Below are 18,926 nucleotides of genomic sequence, written 5' to 3' on the forward strand. Positions count from 1 at the left end.
TGCACATCGGCCTCACAGTGTGCGACCTGGGTTCAAATCCAGGTCGGTCCACCAGTGTGGAGTTTGCATGATCTCTCCGGGCCTGTGTGGGTTTTCCCTGGGTACTCTGGTTTCCCCCCCACATTTAAAAGACATGCATGGTAGGCTGATTGGACACTCTGAACTGCCCAAAGGTATGAGTGTGAAAGGTAGTTTGTCTCCTTGTACCCTGCGATTGGCTGGTCACCAATTCAGGGTGTCCTCCGCCTATGGGCCGAAGTCAGCTGGAATACGCTCCAGCACCCCCCTAATGAGGATAAAGCAGTTCAGAAATTGAGACAATATTAATAAAAGACCCACGGGCATAGTTTGATGATTGACTTTGTAGTAGTGCCATTGGGCTTGCAGCCGCATGCCTTGAACACTGAGGTATGCTTTATATATCTCGGGGTATTGTTCACAAGTGAGGGAAGAATGGTGCAGGAGATCAAAAGACGAATCGCTGCGGCTGCACTGCATCAGTTTGACGTGGTGAAGAAGGAGCTGAGCCGAAAGCAAGACCTCTATTTTCCGGTTGATCTACGTTCTTATCGTGATCTATGGCCATGAGATGTCGGAGTGACCGAAATGATTAAATCTTGTAAATGAGCGGCTGAAATAACTTTCCTCTGTGGCATGTTTGGGCTCTCCCTTAAAAATAACATATGAAGTTTGGTCAACTGGGAAGGGATTGGAATAGAACAGCTGGTCTACTGCATTGGGATTATGCAGTTGAGGTGACTGGGCCATTGGATGAGGATGCCTACTGGACAGCTCCCTGCTGAGGTGTTTCAGGCACATCCCACTGGGCGGAGTCCACGAGGTCAACCCAGGATAAAATGGGGAGACTATCTCTCCCTACTGGCCAAAGCATGACAGGGCATTGTAAGGATTTTTTTTTTTAAATCATGCACAAAAAAAGATTAAAACATTATAAATCTGGGGGAGTCAATTATTACAAGATTTATATTATTAATATATTGTTTGTTCATGTGAGTAGTGATCATAAAAAATATATAATCCAGTGTATCATTCAATTTGTTGTGCAATTTTAATATGGAATACAGATAGGTAGGTTGGGATTCATTCAGTAGGCCACAAAAAGGAGTTTGACTGCTATGGCTGATCTCCTTCAGTAACTGTAGATTATGTAAAGGTCAATTCATTCCTTCACAAATCCCCTTCAATCAGACACATTCATATCATCCCCCTTCAAGCACTTAGCAAGCAACCCCATCAGACTGGCAATTGTACCCTTGTGTATCTGTGCAATTAGCTGTCATAAAAGGCTCGCCGCCACATCCGACCCATTATCAGCACATTTACAATTAAAGATGATTTCCAGATTGCCATCCCCTTCACTCTCTCTCCTTGATACAAAATAGGAGGCTCCAGAGTAAGAACTGATCAACGCAGTAGATTTGGTGCAGGACAAAAGCCAAGAAGCATTAATGCTGCACAATCATTGCCTCCATCTATCATCCGAGTCACGAGTTAACGGTCTGCAGAGAACGCGATTCACGTGTCAGAAGACTGCGCAGAATTTCTGTTATTTCACTCGGCTGTGGATAAAAACAGCTGTACTTTCTCTGCTGTATTATGCACCAAAATGTCAGTCATTCAATCATCTTATTAAACGTTAACCTCACAAGGGTCATGGGGGTGCTGGAGCCTACTATTCAAGCTGACTTGGGGCCAGAGGCTGGGGATACCCTGAATCGATCTATCGCAGGGCACAACAAGATAGACGCAAAGAAATTCATTTAAGAATCACCAATTTCCCTTTCTCCGACTTTACCACACCGAGGACAAAAAATGACTCAACCGTGGTACATATTGGCTCTTAAATTGAACAGGATATCAGATGTTAAGGTTAAATAGCATTTCAAATTGTTTAACATTGCTTACCTGCATCTGCTCACTAACACACCGGTGTTCAAGTCCAATTTACAAACACATCCAGACGCATGGTAGTAATTGTTTGACCAAAACACGTGTGCTGCGTTCAAGTGCAATTCGGAAATATGGGCACTAAATCAGCACTCTCACTAGAGGGGAAGCCAAATCAAGCAATCATATCCACAAAGCAGTATAAAAACCAAACAGTTTTATTATATACATTCAATAATAATGGAGAATAAACAGAAAGCAGTTACAAAGATGGCAAAATAAAACATTGTGAGAAAATACATGATGAAATGAAAAGTCACTTTGTCAAATGCAATTTTAAATAACGTGACACAGAAAAGAGGCCACATGCAATTTACACCCACTTCCTTCATCCCAAGTCACGATGTTCCAGCAAACAGTTTTATGCCAGACCCGTGCAAGGACTGAGGGGTCAGAGTAGAGGACCAGCAGTGTGGAAAGTTGGCTTCTGTCATTCAAATTACAGTATACATACACTTTTCTCCCATTGTAGTCTTTCAAATAAGATCTCTAGCGAAAAAGTATCATGGACTCAACATGTAATTTTTTTCGTCTTTCATTTTTTTTTTCCTCCACTAAGAGGCAAAATTTTGATGTGCACCCCACTGGGCCTGCATTAGCATTGTTATCACATATTACAAAGGGAAACCCGCAGGAAGACTGTGGGGGTGGTGCACATTCCAAATTAAACTTCCAACATAACTGATATGACTGCTGATTCCCATGACGCCGTTAAAGACATTTGGACAAAATCAGGCAGATTATTAAAGCAGACTTAAAAATCCGCTTTGGGCTCGGATATTTTATTCCTCAAACCCCCACTTTCCTCCTAAGAAACATCCAAATATTGTTCCCTCATCCCACTAAGCTGAAAAAAACTTTGCGCACCCCTTGTCGTCATCCAGCACTAAGATTTGAATTCATGCACAAAGGAAAAAATTCTGGGACCTCTGTCCTCCCTCAGGAAAGCATGCATAGCAACACTTGTGGTAATACTTGTAAGAGTAATAAGACAAAAAAAGAGAGCACAAAAAATACTCACTACAGCACACTGTGTCACAATCATACAAAACATCCTCACAGGGTGCTCGTCTATCAGCAACTCTGGAAAGAAAAATGGTGTCCTGTCAACTCCAGGATGAATTAATTCCCTTCACCTTAATATTACCCAGTTTAAACCCACACAATGTTCCATTGTTCCCAATTGGAAACAGCCCTATTCCAAAAAATCCTCTGTTTTTTTTTGGCAATTCCAAAAAAGCTGAACACATTCCAAGTCAATCATCTCTCAAGTGATCCAAACACTTTGAATGTAGGGCGGCAATAAAAGTCAATCTATCAGTAAATGATCAAAAAATCTATCAAGATTTTGAATTGCAAGTTCCCAAAAGTGCTGCAAACTTTTGAAATGTATCTTGCACACTAAACTGGACTGTTTCAGCCTAAAAAAAAATACAGAGCTGAAAAGGAAAGATTTAAAAATATATAATAGTCAAGTACAAGCAAAACCACCCAAAAAAAAGAATCCATCAAGTCTAAAATGTGCTTTCTTTTAACATCAACAACAAAAAATCTTTGGAACCAACAAAGGCAAATAATAACAATAATATAGTGCGCGTAAATGGAGGTCGATTACATGGTAGAGAGACTTGGGTAGGCCTCCTATTAAAAATAAAAAAAAGTAGTGCCTGACGGGATGATAGAATAAAAAAAATAAAAAATCCTGCAATAATTGATTATGTCCTGAAATGTGAAATGTATATAACCATGACAATTGTTTTAATTTGTTTTATTATTATTGAAACCAGCAGCAAGAAGACGGATTTAATTTATAGGCCAAAAAAATGGTGCCTTATTTCATATCTTATGGTGATATTTGATTGTTAATTAATCATTTTGGTTCAGTCACTGCATTGCTGTTGAACTTACAAAGTCTCACATAGAGAAAATCATATCTATCCTTTTAGAGGTGTGGTTATAAGAGCAAGGTTCCTCGTCATACTTACACTAAAATAATCCCAACTGGCTCGTTTTCTTTGTGAATTGATGAGGACCAGAAATAAAAGGCATGTTAAATAAGTATGGCAACAAAAAAAAACTAGCAGATCAACAAAATACTGAGGTAATACAGAACAAAACATTTTTTTGTTAATTTTTTTTACACATTTATATATATATATATATATATATTTACTTGCACCCATGGGTGAGTAGAGATGTATAGGGGACTCCACTGAAAATTGAGTGCTCCATTGTTCATGGTATTGGTTTAACTTGGACTTTAGAGGTTCCTCTTAGTGAGATGCTCCCGTGTTCACAACAAATGAATTGGATGTTGCTTTTCTTCAATGTCGTGTTTTAGGGTCTATTGTTGTAGTAATGCTGATCTTTTGGCAGCTGAAGGACGCCGAGACGTGAGCATGGATTTACTGAGGATTTCGAGAAAAACGTGTAGTGTCGTGTGTTGGATCAAGTTAGTCTTTTTATTCCTGATCCAATAGTGTTTCTAAAAAGATGCGGTCATAAATTGTGCCGAGAGCTTTTTCAATAGATCCTTGTCAGACAGACAGGAAAGGTACTTGGTGATGTGGCAATGAGCTTTCCTGCCAATTGGAAAAAAAGGAGGGGAAAGGGGTAAGGGCGGGCTGTCACTCTAGTCCACCAGCAGAAAGATGGAAGGGCATGTCTGCCAAACAAAGATCTTTAAAAAAAAAAAAGGCTTCTGAAGGGACATGGAATTTCCTTGGTGGAATTTGTGGCTTTAGTATGGAGCAAACCTACTGTAGCCTGCTCTGTATAAACTGGCCTGAAAGAGAAAAAGAGATCATTGTCACATTGGAGCTATTATTATATATTACAGTGGGTGCAGTTGTCTCCCTATAACTATAGCAATAAGGGCTAATGCTCCCGACCGAGCCTGTACAATTCAAACAAACAAGAGGAAAATGGGCCTTATTAAGCATTATAAAAAAATTGATCTGTCGAGATTGGTCAAGTAGGCAGGATAACATTGTCAAATATAATACACATATAAGGTGACAAGGTCTGTTTATCTTTCAATGGTTTGTTTTGCCTTGCAAAAATTGCCCCCATTTCTGCCTGGTGGGTCACATGCAATATATGTGTTGTATGTAAACTAACAGTATCATCGCTAACCTGTCTATGCAATGACCTTGTTTGGTTTTTTTTTGTGTGTTTAGTTTTTTAGGTTTTAGTGCCTTTTCCTAATTTTACTCATTTCTGAAACATATTTGCATGATAGTATTTAGACTAACTTTTTTTTAAATCCCAGGGCACATTTAGAGATAAACTATTATGGCCAGAATGTCACTTTCAAATTTAATTTGTATGTTTTATAAATATTTCCTAAATAATGACACAATAGAGATATACACTAATACAGTAGATAGAGAGACTGATGTAAAGTGTAAATTATCAAAAGGTGCAAAGAAAAATGAAAACAGAAATTAAAAGGAAAATGCTGTAAGTAATATGTTCTCTCACCATGGCTCCCACTCCATACGCAGCGGCAGCTGGGGCTAAAGCATGGTACGGATCTGTCGTGTAAACTCGCCCATAGCTACAATTAGAAAGGAAAAAGTGAAACTTAACCAATATTGAAGAGCCAGTCGCCAAAATACAACAGATAAGGATAAAAAGGACAACAGAATAAAGGAATAATACCATTTGAAGGTTAACTAGGAGAAAAAAGCTTGGTTCAAAAAATGAATATTGTAATATTAAGTAACTGCTTGTAATAACAATAGTCATAATGTAACATTACATGAGTAAAAAAGTAATGTTATGTAATATAAGTCACATTATTACAAGATTAAATTCCATATGTGGATCTTGACATAACATGCCGCCTCCATTGAAATAAACTATATTTTAGAGCATCTTTTGGATCTGCATTATAAAATGGTTTACACAAACAAGGAATCATTTGGGTAAATATACATCAAATTATAATCAACATAAGGATTAATCCTAATGCTTTGCTATAGCTCAGAATGTAGTTGTTTATTCTGTCGGATGCAGTTCAGCATTTGAACATGAACTATACACAACCTCGTCGGACTGTGAAGAGAGGGTGCATTTTAAGCTCTTCTACAGTAAAGAGATCTGTGAGTTTGTTGTTGTTTGCCCTTACCTGTCACTGTATGCGGCAGCAGCTGCGGTTGCTCCGGTAACAGCCGCGGGCTGAGCGTAGCGATAAGCGGCGGCGGCGGCTGCAGCGGCAGCAGCAGGATAGCCTCCCTGGAGACACGTGCACAACACAACTGACTAAAGGGACTCCTGCAACAGGAGCTAATGGGTTATGTAAAGGGAAATACAAAATAAAGTATAGTATACTTGGGCTAAACGGCCATTACTGTGCCAATAGCTCACAATTTGAGTGGTTGTTTTTAAATAAACTATAATTACCTGTGTTTTCTAACCCTACATTCTCTGTGATCAACTATAATCCATAATCATCAAAATTAACAGAAATAAAAGCTTAAAAAATGACTATGTAACAAATCTAGTAACAGTGTCACTTCTTAAAAATGTTACATATTTTGAAAATGTCCATAATATTAAAATGATAAAGGATATGCCTGTAAAGGTTAGAGGTTTGAATTTAGAATTAAACTTAGCGTGGACACAAAATAAAGTTTTTCTGGGGTGTAACAACAATAACATCTACACATACAAGACATTACATTTTCATGTGGATTCAATAAGTAGACAGGTCAAAGAAAACAGAGGAGTAGACTTGGAAAAAGGATTACACGCTTACAGACCATTCATACAAGCTATTACTGTCAATAAAAATCATCTAAGACTGACTGCATGCTTGACCCAAATCACAGTTCCAATCTATTTGAAACACACCAAACACCTTTGTCATCTGATCAGAGGACAGTACAGCAAAGCAAAAAATAGATAAATAAATAATCCCACCTGCAACACAACACATTCAAACACGGAGGCTTGGTGGATGGGTGCAGGCGTAAAGAAGATTGGATTATTCATGAGGAAGCAAGGCCTTTTTTTTGGGTGAGTGAAAGGAGTGGAGGTTGTTAGCAGAAACACAGCTTGTCAGCATGCGGCACACATGCTTGATTAACCATCAGGAAGAGACCATGTTCTCCATTTTAACTTGAGGCCATCAGAGAGAGAGAGAGAGTCTCACACAGCAGGCGACCAAACCTCGCTGTGAATGGAACCTCCAATTTCAAAAGCAGGGCACTTGAACTTAACATTTGTGATTAAACTATCTTGGTTCCATTTTAAATGACTCTAATCAGCAAAAAAATAAGAGTAGTAGGTCAATTCCTCAGAATCTTTTCAACCAGACAATATCAGGCTCTACTGAAACTGGAAGTAGAAATTATTTAGTATTTTAGTACAGACCCCACAATCAAAAAAAGTGCACATTTCAGGGAGTTAGTATACAACAAATAAAACTAAGCACAATTGGAAGCAGTGGAACATCTACTAAAAGACAATGTGTTCCAGACCAGATAAAAAAAAATGACTGCAAGATCAGAGTAGGGAATACAGGAAAGCGATGCACACTGGATTTGGTGTTCAGTTGACCCTACCTGATGCAATCTGGTACTAAGGACTGAGTCCTGAAACACTAGTCTATAGAGAGAACAGAAACAACTGTTGTCAACCTGAATACACACACACACTTTATTCATACACCTGCAACACTGCTTCATCCAGCCACAGAACAGCTTGTCATGATATTCAGTAATTCTTCTCAAATTGGTTCAACTTTCAGCTGAGCCAGATCCAAATTTCATGATTTTCCCCCTCCAAAAGATAAATAAATGTGAAATTTCAAATAAGTTAACAGTGGGAGTATGCTGTGCTTCATACTAATTCACCACAGCCACATCCACTGGGCTGGTAGCTCTGTGTTGCGAATGACAGGACGAACATGCCGAATCACACCCAGAGGGAAAGAGCAGGAGGAAGCTGTGAGAGGAGGGGAACAAAGCCTGTGCTGGTGGGCGGTGAGTTTACTTACATATAAGTCTGCAGCGCCGTAAAACCCATCCTGATACACCACGCTAAGAGGAGAGGAAGAGTACGGAGAGAGAGACAGAGAGGAGGTATATGGAGAAGGGAGAGGTGGAATGGGGGCAGTCGTGCAAAAAAACAGAATGGTGCACAGTCGCAAAAATCATGGTGGGTGGTTGAGAGAGGAACAGAGAGAGACAGATAGAGTTCAGAAAGTCAGGGTTGAGGGAAAGGAAAGTGGATGGAGAGAGAGATAAATAGAAAGAGAGAGAGAGAGAAAGAGAGAGAAAAGAGAGAGAGAGAGAGAGAGAGAGAGAAAGAAAGAGAGAGAGAGAGAGAGAGAGAGAGAGAGAGAGAGAGAGAGAGAGAGAGAGAGAGAGAGAGAGAGAGAGAGAGAGAGAGAGAGAGAGAGAGAGAAAGAGAGAGAAAGAGAGTTATTTCACACCCATGCAGCATGCAAAGGAAACACCATTCGGTTAAAAAAATGATAAACTTCTTAGACAACCTGAACAAAGTGTTTAATACAATAGGGGTCGGTGGTGTACAAAAAAATAAGTGAATTCTGGATAAAATTAGGACTGTATAAACCAAATGAATATTTTAACGCTGTGAATTGCAACTAGGGTGTTGTGAATGATCATCAAGGGAGCTGCAAGACGCTATCCAGTAAATTGTTTGAAAATGTGTATTCATGATATTTAAATACATGTTTTTTTCACATATCTTGGGAAATAGTGAGAGTTCATAACCTTATTCAGAAATTGAGAATGTAAAAATCTAAAAATTTAATACTGTTTTAATACAGGGCAGATTGAATGATAATCCACTTGCCATTTGTACAAATGTATAAGTCATGGCTTCTTGTGACTTTTTGGATAGTATTGATAGTTTTTATAATGGTAATGATGTTTGTATAAAATAGATTAAGAGGTCAAATGGGTTCTGTTACCGACTACACCGTCCACTACTGTACAAACCATGTGTGATCTGCAACTATTGTATGTAAAGAGTTGTAAAATTCTTACCCAGGGTAGGCAGGGATAGCTGCCTGAGGAACAGCCGCCCTCACCGCACTGTAGACAGGCCTTCCCCGACCCCTAAGGTGAGCGCCACGGAATGCAGCAGCTGCTGCGGCCGTCGTGGCAGCTGCAGCTGCTGAAGGATAGGGGAAACCTGGAACTAGAGAGGGCATAGGGGAAAAAAGAGGAAAATATAAAGAGTTATTATATAGTGTATTAGTCAGGAATACAACGGAATACATGTTGAAGCCCAGGGTGAAATTAAGCAGGGGAAGAAAGCCAACAAAAGGAAAGCATTTCACCTTAGCCTTAAGGGTTTCATCTTATTAAGCAATAGTGGGGACAAGTGCTAAGTAACTATACATTAATACAAAGTAAAGCCTAGAAGGTCGGTAAAAATAGAATATGGAATGAGGATTAGAGTTTTGCATATTTCTTAGGGAGATAGAATCTTACCCGCATAGAGCTCCGGTCCATACACAGCCCCAACCATTGGACTCAATTTCCATCCTGCTAAAAGTTAGAGAAGGAGAGTGGGCAAATCAATACAGAGTTGCAGTTTCTAACGAGCATAAGCACTTTTAAGATCCTTAGCTGAGACAGTATCACAGACAGACTACTACTTTGTTTCGATGATCAGGCGAGCACATTGCTTCATTGTTAGTGAGTCAGTGCAGTTGTTACCATAAGGCAGCGTGCTCAGAGCCTCTCCATTAGGGTAGGGGCTGACCATTTTCTTGTTAGTCATCACCCTGGCAGTGGCATTATTCACCTGGCAATGGAAGGGGATACAGTCAAAGCCCCAAAAAACAACTGGAAAGAGGACACTCAAGTAAACCGTAATGTGGATTACTTCATTATAAAGCCATCACTGTGCATCGATGCATTTGTCGCAAACAGAGTTTTAAACTGATATGCCTGCAATTATGTGCTGCAAAAGTATGCTTGTCTAGCCCATCTTTGTGCATTGGTTAAACTAATGATACCGCAATGTTAGTTGCAACACACTCTTGATTCTAACTGTGCAAAAGTAGGTGGGAGCAGTTGCGGTTATTTTGAGTCATCATGCAATTAAGAGCCAGCGGTCTGGTAATGATCTGCCGATTCATTGTGAGGTATGAGGGCTGCTACGAGCTAAATTGGTTACAACGCTGCAGTAACTATATGGAGAGGAGGACATTTTTTGGCATGCACAAATGCAGGATGGGGGAGTATTTCAGTCCAATAAGGAGCTTGTCCAATCCAAAATTCCTGATTGCAGCTTCAAAGGATCACTCTAGGCTTCCATAATTCATTTTTAACTGCTTTTGATTATCTTAAAAACGATCTAGCCCTCTGCCCAAGCTCCTATATCTGACTATGCAACAATGCTAGGATTTATGACCTTTAAGCAAGAGTCTGTCCCTGACAAAGAAGGAGCAAGATTGAGGAATGAGACTACTTGTGTGCTCATAGACACTGAGCTTCCATTTAGAGACCATTAATGGCTAGGATTGCCTTCCGTATTGCCTATTCAACTGACTCATGCTTTTTATCTGCTCAGCTTGATTCACATGGAAAATGTTTTCCTTCTATTTCTTCATTGCTAAGTACAAGGTCAGCGGAAAATGATACGATTAACTTATCTTGTAAGTGTTGTTTAATCCAGACGCTTATGGCACTTGAGAAAATGCATAAATTCTGATATTTTTTGTTCCAAAGTAATTTTTTTGTACATGTTGTGAAATGTCTGAACGTGTCTAGTTTACAGAAATAAACTTTAGTGTTTGTCTGATATCTAGCTGTGTTTGTGTCATGTTCAATCAATGGAATAGGGTAACCTGACAGGAAGTCATGCAAATCAACATAGACCAAAATGGAAGGTAAATCTGAAAATGTCAAAAGGTTAATAATACATTCAGAATGTTCTGTTCTTTATGCCCCACCAGTCCAGTCCGACCATCAAATCAAACAAAATAAAATATCATTTCCATATGAAACCAAATCTGTGGGGTTTACACACCTAAAACAAATACAAACAATACAAGGGAGAGTAAAAGGGGGTGCAAAAACATTTGTTTTTAAAAAAAAAATCAATCATAGAACACAAATTACAAGCAGCCAAATATGGGCGCATCACATGACCAAGAGTGAAAACGGGAAAGAAAAAAATCAGCCAATCAGCAAGCATCGGATGCAGCATAGAGACCAATCAAAACAATCGCAGCACTCCCACATCAAACACATGAGACAAAAATAAAACTGGTGATTCAAGAGGAAAGGATGCAGGTGAGAAGTACAGAGACACAGCCAGTCCATATACAAAAAGACAAAATCATAAACAAGGGATATATACATGAATAACACAAAAACATGTCTTAATCCAAAAAATATATATATAAGTATATGAAGGTGCGTCATTCAATTAGATCTGGTGACCATTCTTCTGAAGATCTCATATGGTGGGTTGAGAAACGGCACCAAAGGATGGATGAAACAGAGACTGAGAGATAGAGGACATGAGAGATAAAATAAGAGGAGAGAGTTGGAAAGAGAGAAACAGGGAGTGAGAGCGAAAGAGAGCAATCCTCATTCCCAAAAAGGAGAGAAATAAAATGGACATGAGACACTGTGCCAGGCAAGAGAACTGTGTCACACACTAAAACCGGTACACTATGACTACCACTACAACTACTGATACACAGACAATCCACTACAAGAATACCAAACCAAAAGAAGAAAACAAAATGGCAGCATAATAGAGCCCCCAAAAACAGCAACGTAAACCCCGCATCGGTTTAAGACGCATATGGTTACAACACTGTCTGATTAGTGAGTCGGGGGAACATGGCTCTTTATATAATATGGTTTCAAACAAAAGAACAATCAAATTACATTAGATGAGGGTGACCATTTTTTGTTAGTTTTGGTGGATCATTGGTGTTAGTCTGCAACGGCAATTTTAGCAGAATCAATCACTGTTGATTCCCAAATCTATTTATACACATTTTACATTTGGTTGACTAAAGCTGGAAAGGTGTGTATGATATGGATTTGCTGAGCAGATACGAGATCTTTATAGTCCAAGAGGTTCAAGTTTTTTTTGTTTTGTTTTAGGTTAGGAAAAATGTATTGTGCAAAAGAATTATATTACAAATATCAAGTTTCCAAATGTATTATATAGCCAAACTCAACATTTTATGAGTCAAACTTACAAGCATGTAAAATGCAGGCAGATCAATAAAATGAAGGAATTAACGATCTGCATTCGCTGAAAGAAAACTGTATGCAACAGTGATTTTTATCAAAGAAAATTAATCATAATCAATAGGATAAATACTTCATTAACTGATGGACAATAAGCAGAAAGACTGAAAAGCCACGTCATCGCATAGAGGAGGGTGATTACATTCGGTCATTCTCAGTGAGGTGTTAATGGGATGGTGGGGGTGAGGGGATGGGTGCAGAAAGTATTACTTTTACACAATCCGGACTATTGCATACAGTGTCTGTATGTTCCATGTTGTGACTGCAAATTGTTATGTCAAGTATGCTAAATAAAATGAGTGGCACTGTATTCAAGCGTCCCAATATACCAATAGAATTATAGTGTTGAGTTTACAATCTGTACGTCGTCCATATTGATAAAGATGCCCATTTCAAGGGTGAGGTGGAAAAGGGGATCAGTTGAGTGATAAATGTTTTTACACAACTTACCATTGCAGCAGAAACAGCGAGTGGTTACCGTGGAGACTGACAACAACACACAGAAGTCGTCAGGGAAACAGAAAAAATATAATAAATAAAGGAACAAATAATCCAGGCAACAAAAGAAAGCTAGACGTCATCCCTTCACCATTCGTGTCAAATAAAAAACCTGATAGAAGCCGTGATACAGCTGGAAATAATATGGAATAAAGATACAGTAGGAGAGGGAATGGTAGCCCTATAGAGACCTGTGTATTATAATAGCAATTACGCAAGTGAAAGAAGAATTCTGCATTCTTAAGACCAATTTGTGAATGTGAATGTAGTCTGGGTCCAATAACAACTGGCCAATAGTGAAAGAATAGCAAAATATTAAGATGTAGCAAATAGAAAAACTAACTTACTCTTCCTTTATATAAAGAAAATATGGTGTAGGTTTTCATCTGTTGGATGGAGAGGTGAGAAAATTCATCTTGGTGCGGCAAATAAACCACAGATAGCAGAATTTACAGTTTTTACCAATCCAGCCACCCTAAAAAAAAGAACTCTCTAAAGACAGCTAATATTCATTCATTAATTTTCTGAAACGCTTATCCTCAAAAGGCTCGTGGGGGGTGCTGGATCAGACATTAAATGGCAATACTAAATAAAAAACTAAGAAATAAAGGTGAAAGGATCAAAATGATAAAAAAGACAAAATTGACTGGCAATGGAAGATTGTTACAGAAATAAGGACAAGGATGGAAAGACGAGAGTAAATTGTCTAGCGTTTTTTTTTTTAAATCTACATAATTTAACACATGAAATACTTTTAGGATAGGTTAGAATTAGGTTCATTAATGACGACGACTATCATCCAATATCGGATTTGGTTGACTGTAAATGCTAAATACTTAGGCCGGCCCAAATGAACAGTGCAAGGCACCATGAAAGGTGTTGGCTGAGAAGATTTCTCCACGCAGAACCATGCATTAATGATCAACATCTCCAATAAAACCCATTCGGATGTGTTTACACATGCAAAACTACATCTTTTATGGTGTATGTTGGGTTTTGTGTTCAGCCCGTTTAAAACTCTGCGCTGTGGAGGAGCTGACCCTTCCTGCTGAGACTCTCTCTATCACAGAACTACGACCAATACTCAATTTAAAGTACAGGATCGTGAAAGGGAAGTACTATGAGATGTTATTTGTTTTTGTTTTTTAAACAAAAAACTGAAACGTTTGCGAGTTGATGTTTTTCTAGTTTGTGAAAGTGATATGATTGGAATTATTATATACCCGTCAAAATGAAATGAATACAAAATAAGCAGTTATTATTCAAAGATTTGATCAAGTTGAAAAAATAAAAATATGTTATGATTTTTCAATGACAAGTCATGCCCCATCGAGGGAGTGTGACAAGATTGACACTAGCACTGAGTATGATTATACAATCCCAACTATTTTACAGGTATGCAAGGGTGAGATACAGTATGGGATCAACATCAGAGCCTGTTTAGTATAGTTTTTATGTGAATACTTTTAGAGGTCTTCAGCAAGGTGACTTCTTCAGGGCGCAGAGTTTTATTCCAGAAAAATAAAAGGGCAATAGAATATAATAGTAATGATTCCCTACCTCGCGGAAGTAGGCTCTACATGCTTTGTTGAATTTACATTGACGTGTTTATAAATGATAATAATAATTTCCCGATTAAAAAAAAAATCTCATGTATATACATTCTAATTAAGTATACACACGTATACAATACTAATTCAGTTCCACTGTGATGGAAAGACCATGACTCTAATCTGGCCAAATGCCAACTTCCATGCTAATAAAACAACCCCATCACCAATACTATAACAAAAAGCTCAAAATGAAACATGCAAGGAAAGAATTTGCACACCCAGATCATACCTGAAATTACAAAACTATATTTCCATGTAAAAACACTAATCATGCATAAATAGGCGGCATTAACTTAACCCATGCCAGTGAAAGGTAAGCCTCCATCATTAAAGTAACACCATTGTAAACCGTGGTTCAATAGATCAGAGTTTGTGAATTATGAATGTTGTTTATTGCTGTCAATAGTATAGTTCTACAAACTCTGAAATGACCAATACATGGAAATGTTTACAATAGCAACACCTGCAAGGCAGTAGAACTTCCAGAAAGCATTACCACAAATAGAAGTGCCTGACTTTTCTCCAAAGAAGGAAGAAAACATAAACAAAACCCAGAGGTGTGCCCTGTGCCAGCCCCTTTTTTTTCATCGAGCCCATGCACCATAAATGAACACTGAACCGGCTACTGTTTAAATCACTCACGACAGCCCAACATGACTACTTCACTACTTGTAACACAAGTACAACAGTGCATGCAACAAACTTCTCTCAGAGGCAATATTGATTTCATGCATTAATTATATTGAGAGACAATCAGCTTTAAGCAATGCAACGGACAAGACAGGCTGCCACTCCAAGCAACTCCATCTGTATCCATTCAGCTTGCTGACTGACTGAAAGTGGAGCTGGCAGAAGATATAGCAGTGGGTTCAGGCCACTATTTTGTATTTGGAAACGCAACATAAGAACATATTAGAGACGGAAAGGGACAAAAGGTCCAGCCTCCATTCGTCATGCATGTCCTGCCGACACTCCCTCTTACACTTACAGACACACATACAAATGAAAGTCAGCACAATTAGCCCATGCACAGCTATTGTTCAGCAGTGACCATCGTCAAGAGATCCCTAACAATAAAACGGACTAAAAAAAAATCTGAAGGAAAAATTACTTAACCCTTCATAGGGCAATTGACTATTTTTGGCCATTGAAATAAAGCTTAATCTTATGCTGTCTAAATATATGAAAATCACATAGTTTCTTGTTACATAAATCATTATTTTAATGAGTGTTATTTATACTAATGACCAAAGCAGGGGAAAAATACAAATGCGCTGTGGTTATGGACCCCAATAACACTTTATTATTAATAACATGATGTCTTATTAAATATTACTTGAAAAAAATAGATTAAACATTTAAAAATAATAATAATTTGAGTTTTATTTTTTTATTTAGGCTAGTGTTTAAAAAACAAAAACGAAATAAATTAGAATATTTACTGGCTCTTTTTTAATACATTAATTCATCTTCCATGCCACTTATATTCATGAGGAAGAAATGATACATTTACATATTTAAAAAATTAAGGAAACAATAATTACTATTAACCCGTTGTTTGCTATTGACAACAATAGACGTCCAATACATTTGAACTGGGAGGACTGGCTGTGAAAGTCCAGTGCAGTCAATGGCAGCCAATAAGTGAAACAAGAGCCCTATAAAGGGTTAACAAAAATGTTTTAGTCCAAATTAAGAAAAAGTACATATAATAAACATTCATCAGTGCTGCTGTGATTCCAAGCATGCGTCGTTTGCATCACCACTAAGCCACAAAATAAAGAGAGTAACAGAATGTACTGTAACCAGGGAGAAGAAATTTAGAGAACCCAATAGGAATCTGCCATGCATTATTATTGGATGTCTACCAATCATTTGCTGCCAGGCGGTCTAGTGCCGTCAATGGCAGCCAATGAGCTAAAGGAGTGCCCTCCAAAGAGTTAACAAAAATATATAAATGCTGTTCATAGATTTCGAGGACAAATGAAGATATACACAAAATAAACATGCATCAGTGCTGCTGTGATTCCCAGCATGCGTCGATTGCATTAGGTGCCACAATCACCACTTAGCCACAATATCAGGAGAGAGTAACAGAATGTATTGTACACGAGGGGAAGAAATTTAGAGCATCTGATAGCAATCTGCCATGCATTATCCTTTCACAGCATTCCTCTCGTGCCCTCCGGTGCCAACCACAAAGACCTCATTCCAATTGCTGGTGGAAAGTTGATGTATCAAATGTGGCTTACAAGTTGCACATCAAAAAGCACTAGAGACAACAGCTTCAAGAGGAAAAAAAATGCTGCAGAGGAAACGTACCCCAGCATGCCTTTAAATGTGTTCTTGCACCCCCAATCAGTCTCACCAAAAAAATAAAATAAAATAAATAATAATAATTACAGCGGACCAGGCAGTGGGATATGAATGTGCTATATCACAGTAATATTAATGCTAGCTAGATAGTAATCAGAGATGTACAGCGTTAGAATAGTAGTAGAGCATAAGACAGGCCTTAACAGTGCAGTTTTGAGAGATGGGAAAATTACCTCAATCTTGCGACCTTCCACCAATGTGCCATGGAGCTTTTCACGGGCTTTCTCTGCATCTGCGCTGGTCTCAAATGTCACAAAGCCAAAACCCTGTGGCGCAAAGTACAGGTCAAGTAAGTAAGCAGACACTAAATTGTCATGGGGGGGTGGCATTCCAATAATACATTGTACATATTGTGAGAAAAGAATACAGTACAATGTGGGTTGTATTTGTGATTTACCTTTGAGCCCCTCTCATTGAAAATTATTTCCACATCCAAAATCTTCCCATATTGCTGCAAGAGAACAACACATTAAGTGCAAAAAACATTAATAAGTTAGTTTGATATTCTAAAACTTCTGACTTGTTCAGGCCACGTATCACACTACGGTTAACTATTTATTGTATACCAGGCATCCATCATGTAGGATTATAAAACGGACCTGACTGGACATGCCAGATTGATTGATCCATATATTTCATACTAGGTAAGGGTTTAAATTCTATACCCTCTTCTTACATAAGTACTATTTGTTCGTATCAGTATGATTTGAATACAATGCGGTCATGGAGAGTCAACCAAAGTGGTCCCAAAAGAGCTATTCAAGTCATCTGTTGAAATATCTTCAATTTCTAATATCGCAATATATATACCAAACACCCACAAAAAAAATCATAATGTCATTTTTTCCCCAAATATTGTTCAGCTCTACACCTTAAACAGTAAGGTGTTAACAAAGAATTTACCACAGTTATTGACTGCTTACAAATAGTTTTGTTAAATTGAATAGTTGCCATATTCTTACCCCAAACATCTGTCTGAGATCAGGGTCACGGAAACGGAATGGGATGTTTGAAACATGGAGACGTTTGGGGGTTCCTTTGGCCTCTGGCGAATCTGCACCTCCACCTCCTGCTGCTGCTGGCCCACCAGTAACACACTGAACAGCCGTCTCCCCCTGGGATGTCTCCTCAGTCTTACCCTATGATATAAGACAAATAAGCAATAAGGATGGGAGGGGGACAGTTTTCATTTTATAACCAGCTGTTATTTTAACAAATGAAATGCCAAGTTATGGAAAATAAAGGTAAATATTAGTATATTCTAAAATTGATTCCATGTGGGCAGACAAATGTGAGGCCTGACAATGGTCCAGGAAACTCTAAAGCACCATACAATGCTTACATTGCTCGTGATGGTGGTACTGGTGGTGTCCACATTTGCACCAGCACCTACCTCAGCTGTACCTTGACCCCCTGCACCAAACATAGCCCCAGGGCCAAAATCTGTCCCGGCTATCCCATTCTGGGGAGGGGGTGGAGGAGGGAACGCTGAGAAGGGTGGGGCCACTAAACCATCCTGTGCTCCTGTCGAATCCTGAGACCCCTGCAGGAATAAAAATTGTGGGGGGAAAATATAGTCAATGCACAATATTATTAGTACTCAAATTCAGTCTATTTCTGCTATACTCTCCAGCTCCCTTACCTGCATTTCTCTAACAGCAATGTTTTCAGTCAACTACTCATGAAATATTTACGCCTCACATGCAATATTTAGAGTATGAGACTTCAATACTCATTTTTAAAGATTATAATGATGCACACAGAAAAATACATAGTATATATAGTTATTTAGGATATATTTCAAGCCATTTTTTTCTGAAGTTGTTAATACCAGACTACAATTTTCAGTATACATTAATAGATCTGTCTTGGGCCAGCTTTGTTGACACCAATAGGCACTCAAATTTCCAGCACTGCTATGATATGACTAATAATAAAATCTAATCAGCCTTTATAGTTTTGCTGTTTGTGGGGCACATCAATTGTATCCTGAATATGTTTGTGAGTGGTGACACCAATATTGCTTGCTCATAATATTTTAAAACTCACAACACCAAAGCAAAAATAAGAAACTCAGCTGGCTATGGAGCTATAAAAAATGGATACAATGAATGTAAGGGGCAAGATAAGATATAAGATGACAACAATGCAATGTGTGAAACAACATTGGCTACTAGTACTCGTCTTACAAAAGGTTTATGAGTAGTGT

The 18,926-nt window shown here is 38.4% G+C and overlaps 1 protein-coding gene across 6 annotated transcripts in view; it reads right to left on the reverse strand.

Annotated features, from left to right (window-relative positions):
* Positions 1–2,108: 2,108 nt before the first annotated feature.
* Positions 2,109–18,926, reverse strand: part of LOC144208223 (RNA binding protein fox-1 homolog 2-like) — a 30,674-nt gene continuing 13,856 nt past the window's right edge. For 2 of the 6 annotated variants that reach the window (XM_077733952.1, XM_077733956.1), the window contains 11 exons: positions 18,060–18,260; positions 17,680–17,856; positions 17,115–17,168; positions 16,891–16,983; positions 9,669–9,756; positions 9,441–9,497; positions 8,991–9,144; positions 7,973–8,015; positions 6,101–6,207; positions 5,452–5,527; positions 2,109–4,753 (listed from right to left, as the gene is read on the reverse strand). In XM_077733952.1, coding sequence (XP_077590078.1) covers positions 4,709–4,753; positions 5,452–5,527; positions 6,101–6,207; positions 7,973–8,015; positions 8,991–9,144; positions 9,441–9,497; positions 9,669–9,756; positions 16,891–16,983; positions 17,115–17,168; positions 17,680–17,856; positions 18,060–18,260 — 1,095 coding nt within the window. In that variant the 3' untranslated portion in view covers positions 2,109–4,708. Of the gene's footprint in view, positions 4,754–5,451; positions 5,528–6,100; positions 6,208–7,538; positions 7,582–7,972; positions 8,016–8,990; positions 9,145–9,440; positions 9,498–9,668; positions 9,757–16,890; positions 16,984–17,114; positions 17,169–17,679; positions 17,857–18,059; positions 18,261–18,926 lie in introns of those variants that run through there. The other 4 variants (XM_077733953.1, XM_077733954.1, XR_013328849.1 and 1 more) reach the window with 4 other exon arrangements.

The sequence above is a fragment of the Stigmatopora nigra genome, chromosome 15 (genome assembly GCF_051989575.1).
Source record: "Stigmatopora nigra isolate UIUO_SnigA chromosome 15, RoL_Snig_1.1, whole genome shotgun sequence".
Lineage (NCBI taxonomy): Eukaryota > Metazoa > Chordata > Actinopteri > Syngnathiformes > Syngnathidae > Stigmatopora > Stigmatopora nigra.